General features: G+C 41.0%; 1 protein-coding gene across 8 annotated transcripts in view; it reads right to left on the minus strand.

Annotated features, from left to right (window-relative positions):
- Positions 1–16,672, minus strand: part of SPATA18 (spermatogenesis associated 18) — a 45,977-nt gene extending 29,305 nt beyond the window's left edge. For 3 of the 8 annotated variants that reach the window (XR_008678733.2, XM_063705304.1, XM_004038665.4), the window contains exons 1-4: positions 16,145–16,632; positions 7,421–7,526; positions 7,047–7,162; positions 5,631–5,743 (exon numbers count right to left, since the gene is read on the minus strand). Coding sequence is in view for 4 of the 8 variants with exons in the window: in XM_063705304.1 (XP_063561374.1) it covers positions 5,631–5,743; positions 7,047–7,162; positions 7,421–7,526; positions 16,145–16,231 (422 nt within the window). In the remaining 4 variants the exon portion in view is untranslated. Of the gene's footprint in view, positions 1–5,619; positions 5,744–7,046; positions 7,163–7,420; positions 7,527–16,144 lie in introns of those variants that run through there. The other 5 variants (XR_002005761.4, XR_008678732.2, XM_004038664.4 and 2 more) reach the window with 4 other exon arrangements.
- Positions 16,673–18,369: the final 1,697 nt, after the last annotated feature.

The following is an 18,369-nucleotide window of genomic DNA, read 5'->3' on the forward strand; positions in this document are numbered from 1 at the left end:
AGGCTGACGTTCTATTTAAATGTTTTGTTGCATATCTGTTCATTCATTGAGCAGATTATTGAGGACCTACTATGAGCCAGGCATGATGCTCAGTACTAGGGATACAACAGTGTCAATTCAGCAATGCAAGACAGTAACCCTTTGGATCTTCCAGGCTAGTTGGGGAGATAGATCATAAATATGCAAGCAAGTTTATTTTTTTAAGTTCCCAGTTGTGACTTCACTCTCTAACTTTTCTCATAAGTGCTATTATGAGAAAAGCAGATCACCATGAAAGAGTATTAAAGGAGAGAAGAAAGACCTTTCAACGTATGGTGGTCACAGAAGGACTCTGAGAAAGGCACATTTAAGCTGAGACTTGGAGGATAATAAAGAGCCAGGCATGCAAAGAGCCAGTGGAAGACTGAAAAGTTCTTTCAGGCAATGGAAGAGCACAGCCAAAAGCTTCAAAGTGAGGAAGTAGACAGTAGACTGGGTCAGGGGAAAGTGACAGGAGATGACACTGGAGCAGAAATACAGCCAGATCAGGAGGGGTGTTATGAGAGCCCTGGTGAGAAATTTAGAATTTTTTCTAAGTATAAAGGGAAGAGAATACTTAAACAAACTTAAAAGAAAAAAACAAACAACCCCATCAAAAAATGGGCAAAGAACATGAACAAACATTTCTCAAGAGAAGACATTTATGCGACCAACAAACATATAAAAACAAGTTCAACATCACTGATTATTAGAGAAATGCAAATCAAAGCCACAATGAGATACCATCTCATGCTAGTCAGAATGGCGATTATTAAAAAGTCAAGAAACAACAGATGCTGGCGAGGCTGCAAAGAAATAGGAACTTTTTCACACTGTTAGTGGAAATATAAATTAGTTCAACCATTGTGAAACACAGTGTGGTGATTCCTCAAGGATCTAGAACCGAAATACCATTTGACCCAGCAATCCCATTACTGGGTATATACCCAAAGGAATATAAATAATTATATTATTGATACATGCACATGTATGTTTACTGTAGCACTATTCACAATAGCAAAGACATGGAATCAGCCCAAATGCCCATCAATGATGGGCTGAATAAAGAAAATGTGGTACATATGCACCATGGAATGCTATGCAGCCAAAAAAGGAATAAGATTATGTCCTTTGCATGGAAATAGATGAAGCTAGAAGCCATTATCTTCAGCAAACTAACGCAGGAACAGAAAACCAAACACCATATGTTCTCACTCATAAGTGGGAGCTGAACAATGGGAACACAGGGACACAGGGAGGGGAACAATACACACTGGGCTCTGTCGGGGGTTGGGGGAAGGGAGAGCATCAGGATAAATAGCTAATGCATGTGGGGCTTAATACCTAGGTGATGAGTTAATCTGTGCAGCAAACCACCATGGTACACGTTTACCTATATAACAAACCTGCACATCCTGCACGTGTATCCCAGAACTTAAAATAAAATATAATATTTCTAAAAGGAGGAGACTAACGGCTTTTAATCAGAAGGATGATTTGATATGGCTGGGCGCCGTGGCTCACGCCTGTAATCCCAGCACTTTGGGAGGCTGAGGTGGGCGGATCATGAGGTCAGGAGATCGAGATCATCCTGGCTAACGTGGTGAAACACCATCTCTACTAAAAATACAAAAAATTAGCCAGGCATGGTGGCAGGCGCCTGTAGTCCCAGCTATTCAGGAGGCTGAGGCAGGAGAATGGCATGAACCCGGAAGGCATAGCTTGCAGTGAGCCGAGATCACACCACTGCACCCCAGCCTGGGTGACAGAGCGAGACTCTGTCTCAAAACAAAAACGAAAACAAAAAAGAAGGATGACTTGATACAATAAAACATATACATATTTGCTAAGTGGAAAACGGATGGTGGTTGACCAAGAATGGAAGTGGGGAAGCCAGTCAGAAGGAAGGCAATTGGTTCAGGAAAGAGATGTCAGAGGATTGAACCAGGGCAGGGGTGGCGGAATAGAAAGAAAGGGGCAAGTGTGAAAGTTTAGGCGATAGATTCAATTGGACATTCTGATAGATTGGATATAGGAGAGGAGGAAAAGCAAGATTCATAACCAGAATCCAGGCATAAAATCTAAAAATCTTCCCTTGCTTGGGGGTTCATCAAACCTGTGCAGACTTGTGGTCATTTGCCCATAATTATTGGAATTTGCATTTTAGAACTAAGTCAGAACCAAACCAGTCTCTACAAGGTTAGACATAGGGAACCTCCTTGGGTGGCCCATTCATTCCATAGTGTGCAGCACCCTGGCTTAAGAGACAAGTAGGCAAAGTAAGGGAGGGAAGAGAGAGCTGGCTACCATAGAATGTGGAGAACAAATTCTTTTAGTGATACCTTAAATTTAAAAACAGAATAAGAACTACAGGTGGGTTAAAACTAAACAAAGTGGAGAAAGGACACCCTATTCAACAAACGGTGTTGGGAAAACTGGCAAACCACATGTAGAAGAATGAAACTGGATCCTCACCTCTCACCTTATGCAAAAATCAACTCAAGATGGATCAAAGCTGAAACCACAAACAGTCTAGAAGATAACACCAGAAACTCTTTTAGATATTGGTTTAGGCAAAGAATTCATGCCTAAGAACCCAAAAGCAAATGCAACAAAAACCAAAATAAATAAAATGGGACCTAATTAAACTAAGAAGCTTCTGCACAGCAGAAGAAACAAAGAAACAAAAACAAACTTCTGCTCAGCGGAGTAAACAGACAACCCACAGAATGGGAGAAAATATTCACAAACTATGCATTTGACAAAGAACTAATATCCAGAATCTACAAGGAACACAAAAAAAATCAGCAAGAAAAAAAACCCATTAAAAAGTGGGCAAAGGACATGAATGGACAATTCTCAAAAGAAGATACACAAACAGCCAATACACGTATGAAAAAAATGCTCAGCATCACTAATTATCAGGGAAATGCAATTTAAAATCACAATGCAATACCATCTTACTCCTGCAAGAATTGTCATAACTAAAAAATCAAAAAACAATAGATGTTGGAGTAAATGTGGAGAAAAGGGAACACTTTTACGCAGCTGGTAGGAATGTAAACTAGTACAACCGCTATTGAAAACAATGTGGAGATTCCTTAACTAAAAGTAGAACTACAATTTGATCCAGCAATCCCACTACTGCATACCTACCCAAAGAAAAAGAAGCCATCTTATGAAAAGGACACATGCACATGTATGTTTATAGCAGTACAATTCGCAATTGCAGAGATATGGAACCAACCTAAGTGCCCATCAACCAAGGAGTGGATAAAGAAAATGTGGTATATATACACCATGGAATACTGCTCAGCCATACAATGAAATGAAATAATGGCCTTTGCAGCAACTTGGATGGAGCTGGAGGCCATTATTCTAAGTGAAGTAACTCAGGAATGGAAAACCAAATACCATATGGTTCTCACTTATAAGTGGGAGTTAAGCTATGAGGATGCAAAGGCATAAGAATGATATAATGGACTTTGGGGACTTGGAGGGAAAGGAAGGAGGAGGGTGAGGGATAAAAGACTACACATTGGCTATAGTGTATACCGCTCAGGTGACAGGTGCACCAAAATCTCAGAAATCACCACCAAAGAATTTATCCATGTAACCAAATACCACTTGTTCTCCAAAATCTATTAAAATAACATAGAAATAGAAACTAAGAAAACCAGGGAAAAGCAGCAAGCATCTTCATGTATGCAAATTCCAAATGGTTGGTGGAGAGAATATATATATATATATATATATAGAAAGAGAAGGAACACATATGTGATAAAGCATATAGGGCAAAAGGCATATGAAAGGGCATATGGAAATGTTTAGCGCTATTCTAGCAGATTTGCTGTGTTTGAAATTATTTTCAAATGAAAAGTTTTTTTAAAGCATGCATTAAGTTTCTTGATCTATGGTACCCCTTATAGGTAACAACAGTGTCACTGAAACAAGAAAGAGAAGTGGGAAACCCTGGCCCCTATTGGTGCTGACAGCCATCAAGAACCAGTAAAGTTTTGATGCCCTTCCTCACAACTAGAGGAAAATGGAGGGTCATCTGCAGCCATTGCTAGCTAATGTCCCAGGATACCTCCCCAGACAAGACATGCACAACTCAGGACCCATCAGCACGAGACACTAGTGCCTACATGAAATTAAGGCCAGCAAGAACCCAGAGGGCAGTATAAGACCAAAAACTCCTCATGTCCGTCACCAGGAGAGTATACAAGCATCCCTTCCCTAGAAAGGATGAGGGGAAGGGAGACCCCATGAGAGGGCAAAAATAGCTCTTAATGCATGTTTGCACTTGGAATGAGCTGAATGTTTACAGAAAATGGACTACGATAAACCAAAAATGACTGTGTGACCTTGAAGTGGCTTATTGAAGAATCCTTCAAAATGAGCTCACATTGGTTGAAATAAATTATATATTTTATGCTTTTTGCATATTACATTTATAAATTTTGACTGCTTCAGGTATATAACTGCTCATTGATTATGATTCCAGTTGGAAATATGAATGGATATGTGTGGAGGTGCAGGCACAAAGAAAAATGTCTGGAGTAAAATATACCAAAATGTTAATGGGGACAAGAAAACAAGTGATTTTCATCAATTTTTATTTGTTGTATGCATTTTGAGAAAGAAATTTGTATTACTTTTATAATCAGGCAAAACTAAATCAATAGAGATTTTTTCCTTAGAAAAATGGAAATGTCATCAGGGAACAAGGCAGAGCACCACACATTATTCCATCCCTAGCCTTAACTAGTTATTAATTTTTTTAAAAAAAAGATTTCCTTTCTGTCCCATTTATGTCAGCAATGAAGCAATGCTGTGGTAGGAGAAATTCCCATTGATGGATTTTTGTTAGGTATGTCAAACACAGTTTCATACATATTTGTCTACCTGCCTCAAGTACAAACCCAAAGTCCACATACAATTTTCTTTGCAGTGATTCCCTAAGCTTGCTACCCTGGCTCTGCCCACAACATGCATCTGATATGTGTTGTTGCCTGGAATTGCTTAACTTTTAAAAAATACATTCTTATACCTAATAGTTATTGCAAAATCTTGAATTCTTCCTTTCTTAAAAGACTCTGACTCTCTCAGATTCAGAGAAGCACACATACACCCCTAAATGAGTATAATGGACTGATAGATGCAGCCTGCTTCATTTGACTTTTGCTGTCTTTCTCTTAATTCTCCTCTTTGCCTGATTGTTCACTCTCTTTTATTCTTTCCCTTTCACATCTTTTTAAAAATTTTTCTCCCAATAGGTAGATTTTTGTCTAACAATCTTTACCTGTTTGTCAATATAGGCTGATGAAGTGCCTATGAAGAAGGAACTCCAAAGAAGGAACCAGGGGACCATGTATCATAATATATCCTGTCCCCAAATCCACAGACACTGACCACTGACTCTAAACTCTCTCTGTCTCTCTCTCCCTCTCTCTCTGTCATACACACATGCCCACAGACACACACACAATCATATTACTTATTTGCAAATGCCCACATTTTACATGAGCCATTATTCTCCTTTCGAATTTAAAACTTAATTAAATTGAAAATAATTCTTTTTGGAAAAAGATAACTTGCATTCCTCTTACTCGTCTTGAACCTGGTTGAGTTGACTCCGGGTTGAGTTCAAATTAGAGTCTAACTGTGGCATATCCCGATCCCGAGGACTGGGATCTTTATGTCTCTCCCTATCAAACGTGTCCTGGAAAGATACACCAAAAAAAAAAAAAAACAGTCTGAATACATTAAATGACATGGATGAATTTTTAAAAAACAGCCCAACTCAAAAGAGCACATTATGCACGGCTCCATGCACATGAAGTTCTAGTACAGGCAAAATTAATATAGAGTGATAAAAATCAGAAGATGGTTGCCCTGGGGAAGGTGCAAGAAATGCTCTAGAGTGATGGAGATGTCTGATATTCCAATAGGGATGGGAATTTACACAGGTATATGCATTTGCTGAAATAGCAATCTATGGATTTCACTGAATATAAATTATACCTCAATTTCCAAAAACAGTTTGAAATTCTACATCTTTATACCTAGAATAACACCCACACAGAGGATAAAAACCTGAGAAGCGTCCATAAATTCTCAGGGAAAAAAAATTACTTAATGATAACTGAAGTCTATAAAGTACTTAACATGTGTCAGGCCCTGTGTAACTTGTTTAGTGTGCTTATCACATTTAATTCTCACAAATGAACCTTTTAGATCAGCAAAACCATTGTCTCCATTCAGCAAATAAGAAAATTGAGACATAAATGTTTAGATACCTACCCAGGGCCATAAAAGAGGGACTGGTTTTCTGCTCAGTGATCTCCAAGCAGGGATCCTTCAGCCACTATCTTATAACGCTCTTGCTCAGAACAGACTAAATGCTTTCTTTCTGTTATTATTATTATTATTATTTTTACTTTAGGTTCTGGGATACACATGCAGAATGTGCAGGTTTTTTACATAGGTATACGTGTGCCATGGTGGTTTGCTGCACCTATCAACCTGTCACCTAGGTTTTAAGCCCCACATGCATTAGCTATTTGTCCTAACGCTCTCTCTCCCCTCACCCCTGCAATCCCCCAACAGGCCCTGCTGTGTTGTTCCCCTCCCTGTGTCCATGTATTCTCATTGTTCAGCTCCCACTTATGAGTGAGAACATGTGATGTTTGGTTTTCTCAGAACAGACGAAATGCTTTCTAAATGCTTCTGTTTTAGAAAGGATTATAGGTAAATCCATATAAATATTTAAAAGTAAAGTAACTAATGTTTTGGATGCCCAAATGTAATGATGTGGATGCCTTAAGCAAGGTATGTGCTCTCTTTCTAGTCTGATCTCCACCTGTTCAAAAACTAACACCGTCCCATGGAAACCACCAATATCCATCACAAATTGTGACACTCTATCAGTCTACCAGAATTAAGTCCTCTTCTTCTCTTGGAGGTTTCTGATTCGTTTTATCTCACTGTTCAGAAAGTCAAGGGTTATCCTTCAGCATCCCTACCTGCAGAAAGGGGACCTTGCTGTCAACAGATTTTCCCAGGGAAGCAGCAGTAAAGGAAGCCTCCAGCCAAGGCAAAAGGCGTGACTTGATTGTTTCCACACCATCATTACGTCCTCCTAAAATGTTAAATGATGAGTTAATGGGTGCAGCACACCAACATGGCACATGTACACATATGTAACTAACCTGAAAGTTGTGTACATGTACCCTAAAACTTAAAGTATAATTAAAAAAAAAAAGAGAGAATACACACATCAGGTCATCAGGTCAGTGAGAGAAACCCAACCACACCAACAGTCAAAGAACACAAAAAAGCACCAAGAAAAGAGAGAAAGGCAAGCAGAACTGGATGGGAAATTACAGGCCATTCTTACCTTCTTGGGCTGCTGCTGTGAGGATCCCAAAGAGTTGTCCCTGCACCTTGGCAACTTGCTCAATGAGTTCAAGGCAATGGTTTAGATTTTGATCACACGTGTTTGTCTGCAAGGGCAAAACAGTAGATAACCAGGGTAATTACTTCACTCTGGGACCCACTGCAGACAGACCAGGGCCTCACTTGACCCACGAGCTGCCTGGCTCCGGTATGCTTTTGTGGCAGGACTGCTGTGTGGTCATCAAAACCTATCTCCCTTTCCTCCTGGACACAAAACTAGACCACATTTCACAGTTTCCCTAGCAGTTCGTGTGGCCATGTAACTGAATTCTGGGTAACTGGATGGGAAGTGATATATGCCTGGGGCCTGGCCCAGAAGAGAACCTCTTGAATGACTTTTTTTTCTTTTCCCCTCTGCCATCTGAATGCAGAAGAGCCAAGAGAGGATGCTGAGGGCATAAGGGATGGTGGAGCCACAGGATTTGCAAGGCTGCTGACTGAATGCTTGCACTGAATTGTCACACGGTTGAGAAAGTTCGTTTGTGTGTGTTAAGCCACTGAGATTTGGAGGTTGTTTTTTATAGCAATAATCCTACTCAGTAAAACCCTACAAAAATACATTTAAAAAGTAAATAGACCTGTTATAAGACAATACAAATGACTGCCGAATTTACCTGCTTTATTGGTTCCTGTCCTCTACATAAATTCAATTTGTATATATTATATATGCATAGAGAACATTACTTCTTAACAGCAAGAAGGTATTGCTGTGTTGAGGATATAAGGGACTTGGCACTTGCAGACTCGTGGGGCAGACAGATGAATAGCCAGTTACTCTGCAGCGGAATAATAAGTCTTACCTACACAGATGAGTGCAAGCTCTACCCAAGAGTCTATTGTCTTGGAAAGTCTGGGAAGGCTTCCAAGAGGAAGTGAAATCTAGTCCAAGATGAAATTAGCCAGACTTGGAAAAGGAAGTGGTTCCAGTGGTTGTGAAACATTCTAAGCAATGAGAACAAAACATGAGGAGGCCAAGAAGTGAACCTTTTAGCTATTATTCTGCTTTCCTCATTCCTTTGAAAGATTCTACCATTTCAACATAAGCCAAATCTCTAACTGACTCCAACATTAGAAGAAGGAATACAACTACAAGCAACAAACATCATGTGGTTGTAAAAATGCATCGATTTATGTGTCACCTCAGGGCTCAATAAGGCATCGGTCCTCGGTGCCTCCTGGACACAACAAATCCCAGAACAGAAAACAGCGTACAAGGCAGATAGAAACTAGGAGTAAGAGAAAAGTTGAGATAATCTCTAGGCAAAAGTTTACAAGTCAAAAGCACATCTGCATCAACCAAGGAAATGGTTCAGACAGGCAGGAAGCTCCTTGAGGACAGAGACTGGGCCTGTCCTTTTGGTTGTTGTATTCCCACCCCTGCATTCTGCAGTGCCCCTGTATTCAGAATCATTGTGTATTGGATGGATGCATGTAAATGAGATGATTCACTCACTTTGTATTTATTATATCTCTCCTATATGCCAGGCTCTATTAGTGCTTTACATATATAAACTCAGCTAATTCTCTCACTAGTACAATAGGACCTAGAAGAATTATTATTATCATTCCCATTTCAGATGAGAAAGCTGAGGCACAGAGAGGTTAAGTAACGGGTTCTTGGCTACCCAGCTAGTAAATTATCAGAGCTGAGATTGGACCCCAGCAGCCCAGCTTCCAGAGCCCATGCTCTTAACTACTAAACTATACTGACTTTTAGATCATGATTCTTGCTGGGAGTACATGGAGGACTGGATGATGCAACCAAGAGTGAATGGGGATGGCATCCAGGGAAGGCTTCTCTGTGGAGGGGACCCTTGAGTATTCCTGGGTTATAAGATTCAGGGAAGCACACCACTAGGGAAAGAGCTTACCAGGCAGTGGGAACAGCAAGGACAAAGGTTTTGTGACAGGAACAAGTTTGGCAACTTTGAATATGTCAATGTGGCAGAGGCACAGAAGGTCATTTAGAGGTTGGCAGGGCAAGGTGACCTGGAGAGCCTTTCGCACCTGGCATGGAGTTTGGATGGGATGGACTTGTAACTGAGAGGGCAGCTGGGTTAATTTCCATGCTTGGTAAATGGTACCTGATGACTAATTCTGTTGTAGCATTGATTTCTCCTGCAGCCGTTTTTTCTCCATCTCATCCATCTAATCTCTCCTCCCAAAAAGATCATGAGTTCTTTTTAAAAATGATCTTGCTTTGCTCATGTTTGTATCTATTGCCACTAGTATCCTAGCAAATTGAAGGGTCTAAACAACGTTGATGAATGAATGATTTAACAGTGTAATGTTGACATGATAGAGCATTTAAAACCCATAGCCTGAACAGCTATCTCCATTTCTTCCTCATTAATTCAGCAGCTCCTTGCCCTGGCCATTTTATACCTGCACTTATTACATTGAACTTCAATTACCTGCTTACAAGCCTTTTGCCCTCTGGCTAGATCATTCCATGTGCTAAGTGGACGGAGAATGAGCTTGGGAGTCAAGCAAACCTGAGTATCTCAGCTCTGCTGCTTGCCACAGTTCTATGTGACCCTGCACAAGTTACTTAACTTCTCTGAGCCCATTCCTCTCCCATGCAATGGGGATAATAATGCCTTGTGGAGCATTAGAATTAAATCAAAATAATACATGCCCAGCACCTCAGACACAGAAGGTGTTCATCAATTGGCACCTATGAGGTAGCATGCAGTATTGAAAGGAGCCAGTGGCTTAGGAATAAGGCAGACCTTTGTTCAAATCTGGTTCTCAACTTATCAGCTGCATTCCCTTAGAAAAGACATGTAAATATGAGGCTCTGTTTCCCTCTGTTTAGGAGGTAGCTGATCTCATGAGCAGAGTCTAGAATAAAAGAGGTACACAATAATTAGAAGTATTATTGTGGTATCATTACTATCTGTTCCTATGCCTTGCCCAGTGCCTGGTACATACTGGGTACCCAGAGGAATGGTGGTCAAATGAGTTTTTAAACACATCTTAAATAACAGGAGAGAATATCCCATGTCACACAGTTCCCCTTCCCAAGACATGTTACAACATGCTGCAACTTCTAAACACAAAGCATTGCACAAGATAATCAAGTTGCAATAAGGTCACATTATTCTAGTAAACACATACTTACATACCCACACAAGACAAACAGAGCAAAGATATGGACTAATTATACTGTCTCCAAAGCACAGACTCTCCAGATTTATTCATTCATAAATCATTGAGTTTCTATTATACGTAAGGCCCTGGAAACAAAGCTCAGGAAACAAAGCTATATTAAAAAAAAAAAAAAAAGTTGCCTGCAGTCAGTGAACTAATTAGATGGGGAAGTGAGATGGAGAACAAGATAAGAACAAGGGGATAAATAATTACCTTAGGGTTTATATTAAGTGCTCTGTGTGGATAACAAGCTATAGGAGCAGCAAAATAACCTCTGGTGAGGTGTGAAGGGTAAGAGGGAAGGGCATTTCAAGAGGAGGAACAGAAGGTACCAAGGCATATTAGAGGAAAGTGAGTACAGGGTCCAGAGACCAAGTCTGAAAGACTTGACTTGCCACATTAAGGGTCTTGGGCTTTATTCCATCATCAAAATGTTTAAGGATGCAACAGAGGAAGGTGGGTGTGACATGCTCATATTTGCTTTGCATGTTACAAAAATCTGTCTGGCAAAAGCAGACCAGATAGAGTTTGGGTCACAGGGTGAGTCTGGTGGGGAGGTAGATGGGTATAACCATCTAGCTGAGAGATGCTGGAGGCTATAGACATACTAAGGGTCTCCCAAAGGTCCTTCCCAGCCCCAAATTACACCTGTGCCAGTAAAGGTCCCACCGATTTCAGCATTACCTAAGAAGGTCGGAGAGTTTAGAAACGAGTAAGAGGTATGAGAGGGATGATCCTGAGTTTGGGTTTGAACAAGTCAGGGGGCCTGCAGGACCTTCGGATGAAATGTCCAGTAGTAGTACCTAATAATTACTGATCACCTACTCTATGCCAGCCAGGCCCTGTGCTAAGAGCTTTATATACATGGCTCCATTTAATCCTTAGAACAATCCTACAAATGGGATGCCATCATCATCCAAAATTCACCACTGAGGAAAAACAAATTAAGTAATTTGAAGAGACAATAGTGGAGACCCATTCCTGCAGCCTCCAGCACTGGAGCTGAGCTCTCAAACACAATGCTTTCCCCAAAGCAGATGGAAAGTAAGTCTGGAGCTTAGAAGAGAGACAGGACTGGGAGGTGTGGCTTTGGGAGGCTTCAGCAAGTGGGAGAGTGCAGAAGCCACATGCACAGATGAGATTACCAGGGAGAGGAAAGAGTGAGGAGAGGGCTGAGGGCAGAACGAGGGGCAATTTTGCTATGTCAGAAGTGGTCTGAGTAAGAAGAGCCAGTGGATAAAAAACAAAACAAGAGCAATCAGAAATGAGAGGATACCCAGGAAGCAAGACGAAGAAGAATAAGAAGGCCAAAGAAGCAGATGGTTTCAAGAAGCAGAAGGGCATGGTTTATTAATGCATTTATACTCTCAAGAAATTTTATGGAGATGCCACTATGCAGTAGATGCTAGGGACACAATGTCTCCTGCCCTGGAGGAATTTAGAGTCTAAGATAAACATGAAAATAAATGCAAAAACACATGCTACTTACTATAATAAAAATTGGTCCAGATTTCAGAGGTAAAACTCAAAAGAGAAGCTGGTAAGGGCCACGAAGTTTCAGGAAAGCCTTTGCCTGAGTAGCTTTGTGGGCTCCCACTCCTAGAAATTGATTTAATTGCTCTCGTGTGGGGCCTGGTCATTGGAAACATAAAAGCTTTTTAGACAATTCCTATATGCAATGAAGATTGATAACCACAGCATTAGTGGGTAACAAAATCAATTTAGTGAGTCTCAAACAGCAAATAATACTAAAAAGAAAATAGAAAAACACACCACAATGAGTAAAGGTAAGAATTATTAGTGAAACTTGAGTTTTTAAGTATAAGGGTTTATGTGTGCTATATTGTGAAGTAAAATGCATTGAGTCCTGTAGGTAAGTTTTAAAAACAGACAATGCCTTGCCTGTGTTAAGAATCACTAGTATTGGCAATGAGAGCCATAAAAATGATGCCTCAAACAGCTGTATCAAAGTTGGATTGGAAGTGGGCATGAATGAAGGCAGGGAAATGAATAAGAACTTTCCATGTTATAAGTGTAGAACTGAAATAAGTAAACTTCAAACACATTCTAATGGCTTTGTGCAGACAGGAAAGCAAGAGTTAATGAAAAGAATAAAATATTCAGGAATATAACCACCAACATTATTAACATAAAGACATGTTCTTTTAAAGTCACTAACCCCTGTCACACAAATATGGGCTAAGAGCCTCCTTTTGCTACCATGATTGCTGCAAAAATACTGCTAGTTCTGTTACAGGCAAAATTTTCTGGACTGCATGAAGCTACTGTTAAAATAGAGATCTTAAGACTAATATAACAGACTCTTTACAGCAATAAGATAAAGACCTAAGGTCATGCCAGGCAAGGATTAAGTCACATACCCCTACACATAAAGAATCAACCATGTTCTAATTGTCAAAAGGTTTTTTCTTTTTATCTAGTAGCTAAGCAAGTACTGGCCTCGAGATAAACAATGTTAAAACAATTGCAACTCACTGACCACCAGACTCTGACTAACTGATCCCCTCCCGTTCCACAGTCCATAACTGCAACTTCAACTGGATAAGAGACTGATTTCAGTAACTTTCTCTTGATAAGAGATCACGGACCATAGGCTGGTTCTGGCTGGTCCACAGAGGCTGTACACTAAGTTCCTTCATGTCCCTGCCTCCACCTTTGATGTACAGGGCCTAATTGTAATACATTTAAATGTTAAGCTTCTACCCCAAAATGAATATAGGATGAACGTAACATGCATGTTTGCTTACTATGCTTGTGAGCGTTCCCTCTTCGTGAATATTACCTGTTGAATATGTATACATGTGGCCAACCCGTTCATCATTAATTCCTGTCTTACCTTTCCTACTTCCAAGTGCCTGCCTCTGGTTTCAGCAGGGGCCTGCTTCCCAGCCTGCAGGTTGTTACCCTTTCTAAGAAATAAAGCTCTCCTAAGAAAGTGAGTATGTTACTATCTCACTCCAATATCAACAGGTGAAAAGTTTTTCAGGCAGAGAAAACAGTGAGTGCAAAATGCCCTGAAGCAGAAGCATGTCCACATCTCTAGAACTGTGCTGTCTGAGACAGCAGCCATGAGCTGCATGTGGCTATCTGAATTTAAATTGGACTCAAGTCAAATTAAAAATTCTGTTCTTCAGTGTGTACTTGCCACATTTCAAGTGCCCAATAGTCACCTTATTGGACAATGCAGATATAGAACCTGTCTGTCATCATAGAAAGTTCTATTGGACAGCATTGCTCTAGGATGAGCAATAAAGCTGGTACTGCTGGAGTGGGCTGAGCAAGGGAGAGAGTAACAGATAAGGTTAAAGAGCTTAAAGGGGCACAATTGTGTAGGACTTTGAAGGTCATTGTAGGAGCTTTGGCTTCTTCTGACTGAAATAGGAAATTTGGAGTGTCTTGCAAAAAGAGTAACTTGATCTGACTTGACATTTAGAAGCATCTCTTTGGGTTGTTATTTTTGTAATAATCCAGGTGAAAGATGATCAAGGATGGAGAAGGGTGGTAGCAGTGGGGGTGGTGAAAAGTGTTTAGATTCCGTATGAACTTTGAAGTTAGAACCAACAGATTATGATGGTGAAAAGGGAGTGGATTATATAATGATGAAGACGACTTAGAAAAATGAGACCTGTGGTTGGGGCATGGGAGAGGCTAAATTCCATTTTGGACAGACTTGACTTTGAGCATTTTGAGCATTTCAATAGCATTCACTATTGAAAGATGTCCAATGGGCAGTTGGAGAAGTGAGAGCTCAGATGGGAACACATCCTATAGAAATAAGATTCATCAGCATATTTGTAACAGATGAAGCAGGAGTGGAGGGGGAAGAATACAGGTGTCAACGTTCCAATGTGATAATGATGCCTGCAAACTCAAGAGAAATGATGGAACCTGGGGAGTGGCCACAAGGTATGAAAAACACTGGTGGCTGTGAGTGCAGCCTCTACTGTAGAGAGATGAAGGGAACAGCTGGATGGAAATGGTTTTAATGAGAGCAGAGAATGGGATGTTATCAAGACAGGAAAATGTAATAAACTAAGGCACTTCTCATCACTTACAGGGAGTTTCTAAAATAATTGTTTATTAGTTCCAGACAAATCCTAGTGTTATTCGTAATAAACATTGTGACAAACAACATGTTTTTTTAAAATTCAGAGTTTAGTTAGGCCACTGGGCAAAAAAAAGGGGTAAATACTGTATACATGTTAGAATTTCTTATTCTCAACCTCCTGAGACTAAGTAGTAGGTACTTTTAAAATTAGTTGGGGGGAACCCAAGTCTTTTATGATAAAGAGGTCATTTTAACTTTCCAGAATTCTTAATGGAGAAGGAATGGTCAGCGCTGGTTCTTTAAAAGGGAGCAAAGAGACTGAACAGGAAGCATTAGAAAGGAAGGCTAAGGAGAAAGCTGTAGCTGTTCTTTGAGCTCCCCTCCACTTCAGGAGCACTGGTTAAAGGGTGAATGGGGAAGCCTAAGGACCTCATAACAGGCAGGATCTCAGAAACAAGCTAATCTAGGCTCAAAAAATTAAAATCTGAACAGGAAATTTACATATCATCTAGACCAATCTCTGCTATTTCACAGATGAGGTACTAAGACCCAGAGAAGTAAAATAATTTGACTCCGTCATTCAGCTAGTTCTATGCAGAGCCAAATGTAGAAACAAGGGGGGGCTAATTTCCGGTCCACAGTTCTTTTGCCTGACCGCTCCACTTATTGTGTAGGAGGGGAAATCCCTATTTAAGACGGACCGACCGAATGTAAAGCAAATTCAACACTCACAGTTCTATTTGGGGGAAGGGGGGAATTATGGGGAGGCAGGGTGCGAGTAGGGATTAATGAGATTTGAAAAGTGCTCATGGGTTTGGTGACAGAATACTGGCTTCTCACAAATGCCTGGAAAAAGGCCTGAATCCGCCCTGGTGTTGGAACTGTGCCTCAATTTCCAGGCCCACCAGCACGCAAGTGAAACCCGCAACGTTAACAAGTGTCCGTTTCGCTGATTTCTGGGTAAATAACTCCTGGGTGTGTGTTTATACAAATCCATTATGATACAAACCCTGGGCAGGAGAGGGTTGTAGTAAAAAATAATTCGGGATTGGGGAAGCAGGCGGTGTGGATTGCGCTGGCAAGGGGGATGGGAAAGAGTGGCGGGCATGACCAGACCAGCCGCGGACAGCAGGGCTTCCCTATTGCTAGGTCGCTGGCGTCCTTAGTTACCACTGATTGGAAGCACTCTCCAGTCTCCGCAGCCTAGTGCTGCGCTCCGCAGGCCGCCTGCGCGCCGCCTCCCGAAGCTCGGAGACAAGGGCACGTACACACATGTCCTTCCTTCCCCAGCGATCCCGGTCGAAAGCTGAGATCCTGGTTAGGAATCGCAACCGCGGAGGCTTTGCAAAGTGGCCACCAACTCCAGCCCTAAGAAATCCCCGACAAGGGCTGCGCTGGAACCTATGGGAGGGCGAACCCCCGGGGTTTTTCACACAGACTCACGTTGTACTCCTTCAGCCAGAAGTCTAGCTTTTCCTGCAACGTTCGTAAAGTTTCGTTTGAGACCAGTCTTTTCAGGTTTTCCGCCATCGCTCACTATTCCTCTCGGCCCCACGCTGCGCGATGGAGACTTGGGGGGACCAGGCGGTGGCCTCCGCAGGACCGTGGGGTGATATGGCGGGAAGGGTGTTCTCTTCTGGGGGGCTCAGATCGCGGCAGGTGTTTCCATCCTCCCCCTCGGGTCGGACCTGGCCGGGTTCGGGAAGCCAGAGGGGAGGTGCCCTGGGCCGCAGCCGCCGCGCCTCATCCGCCGCCCCGCGCGGTCTCCTGGCTCCCCAGCAGCCGCCTGAGCCCGGCCATAAATACCCTGGCGATTATTAAACAAACCTTGACGTGGACGGGTTGGCTGCCAGGGACGCGCGCAGCCCGCGTCGTGGCAACGCCCGCGCCGCCCCGCCCTGGGTGACAGCCGCGCGCCCCAGGGGTGGACTGAGACGCGCCGCCGCGCGGGCTGGAGGGCAGCAGAGCGTCTAGAGCATTCCTCCCCATTCGGGGTTCTGGGTGCCCACGCGTGTCCAGAAAAGCAGAAGTTAAGTCTCTATAGAAGTTTGGGGCTAGGCTCTCAGGAGATCACCTCTTTGGCCCCTTTATTCTTTCGCCTTTCATTCCTTTAATTCTTCATTTGTAGCGCCTTGGGTTTACCTGTATGAAACTTGTAGCTAAAATTTCAGTACTTCTTACTTCTAGCTTTTACTTTGTTCCTTGACCCACTGGGTGGGTACCCAAGTTAATAAAGTTTAGCTCCAGGATGTTCACAAATTAAAGTTAATCCCTCAGGTTTGGATAAGATTTGGCAGTATGTATTTTAGTACTTTTTTTTTAGAGTCATTGAGCACTCTAAAGCTTCATTTAATTCTGAATTCTCTAATTGGGACTTTCTTGACCTAGTTTGGCACTATTTCAAAAGTGTGTGTTCTGCTACAGAAACAGGTTCAACTACTTAGGAAACCATTTCGACCATCTTTAAGCGCTTTCGAAGCAAGCTCTTTTATACACCATCAAAAAATGTGCTGATTGTAAATCGTTCCTATCCATTCATTAAAACAGCGGTGGGGAGCAGAGCCTCAGCTGGTTAGCTAGCTAGTTTAACTTAGTTTCATCTCTGTAGGTACTTGAAAATCTGTGAACACTGCATATATTCAAGTATTGTAAAATCAAGAATTTTCACCACCTCTCATTTTTTATTTCTCTTGATTACAGTGGCTTTACTATCTGCTAATGAAAATGAAAGGCTCAGTTTTGGAGCCTGTGTTCCTACTATTTTCTGTAGATCACAAAATAAGGACTGTAGGGGTATAACATGTTATTTGATTGGAGTAGAATAATAATTTCTAATGTTAAAAATACCCACTCAACAAAACAGCTAAATATTCATTAAACAACTTCATATATATATATATATATGTAAAATGAATTGAGAAAAACTTCAAATTTCTCAATTTGGACCTAATAATTACATATTTCTACAGGCATTTGGAATCTTTGAACAGTCCCATTTACTTATTCATAAAAAAACCATATTGGAACATTTATGTCAGATAAATTAGAGGTAAAGGATTTTTCCTTGCTGTGAGCACCTTAATTAGCCTTTAATCCTTGGTTTCATCATCTGTAAAAGGAAAATAATTCTCTCATAGGATTATTATGAAACTTAGTAAGATAATTCATGTATTTAGTACAATGCTTGGCATATGCAGTAGCAATTGCTCTAGTAATTGCTGTTTATTAAATATAAACTAATACTGACCTACATTTGCTATTATTAGGAATGTGGATTAGTATTAGTTTATATTTAATAAAGAAAACTAGTTGTAAACAATCTAAACCTCCAACAATAGGGTAATGGTTGAGCAAATAATTCAATGAAATGTTGCACAATAAAAATCTTGTTGTTGTAGAATATATACTATCTACAAATTTTCACTATAATGAAAAAGGCAGAACACTAAATTGTATATACTGTGTTAAATTACACAATGTGAACCCAGGGTATAATTGTGGGTTATTTTAATTGCTCTTTTTTATTTTTCTGATTTTTTCAAGTTTCTACCATGAACATGAATTGTTTGTATGAAAACTTATTCAGAAAAAAGTTACCCCAAACAGTTACTAACATGGTTTGGCTGAGTCCTTGCCAAAATCTCATCTTGGATTCCACATGTTGTGGG

This window comes from Gorilla gorilla, chromosome 3, assembly GCF_029281585.2.
Source record: "Gorilla gorilla gorilla isolate KB3781 chromosome 3, NHGRI_mGorGor1-v2.1_pri, whole genome shotgun sequence".
NCBI classification, from domain to species: domain Eukaryota; kingdom Metazoa; phylum Chordata; class Mammalia; order Primates; family Hominidae; genus Gorilla; species Gorilla gorilla.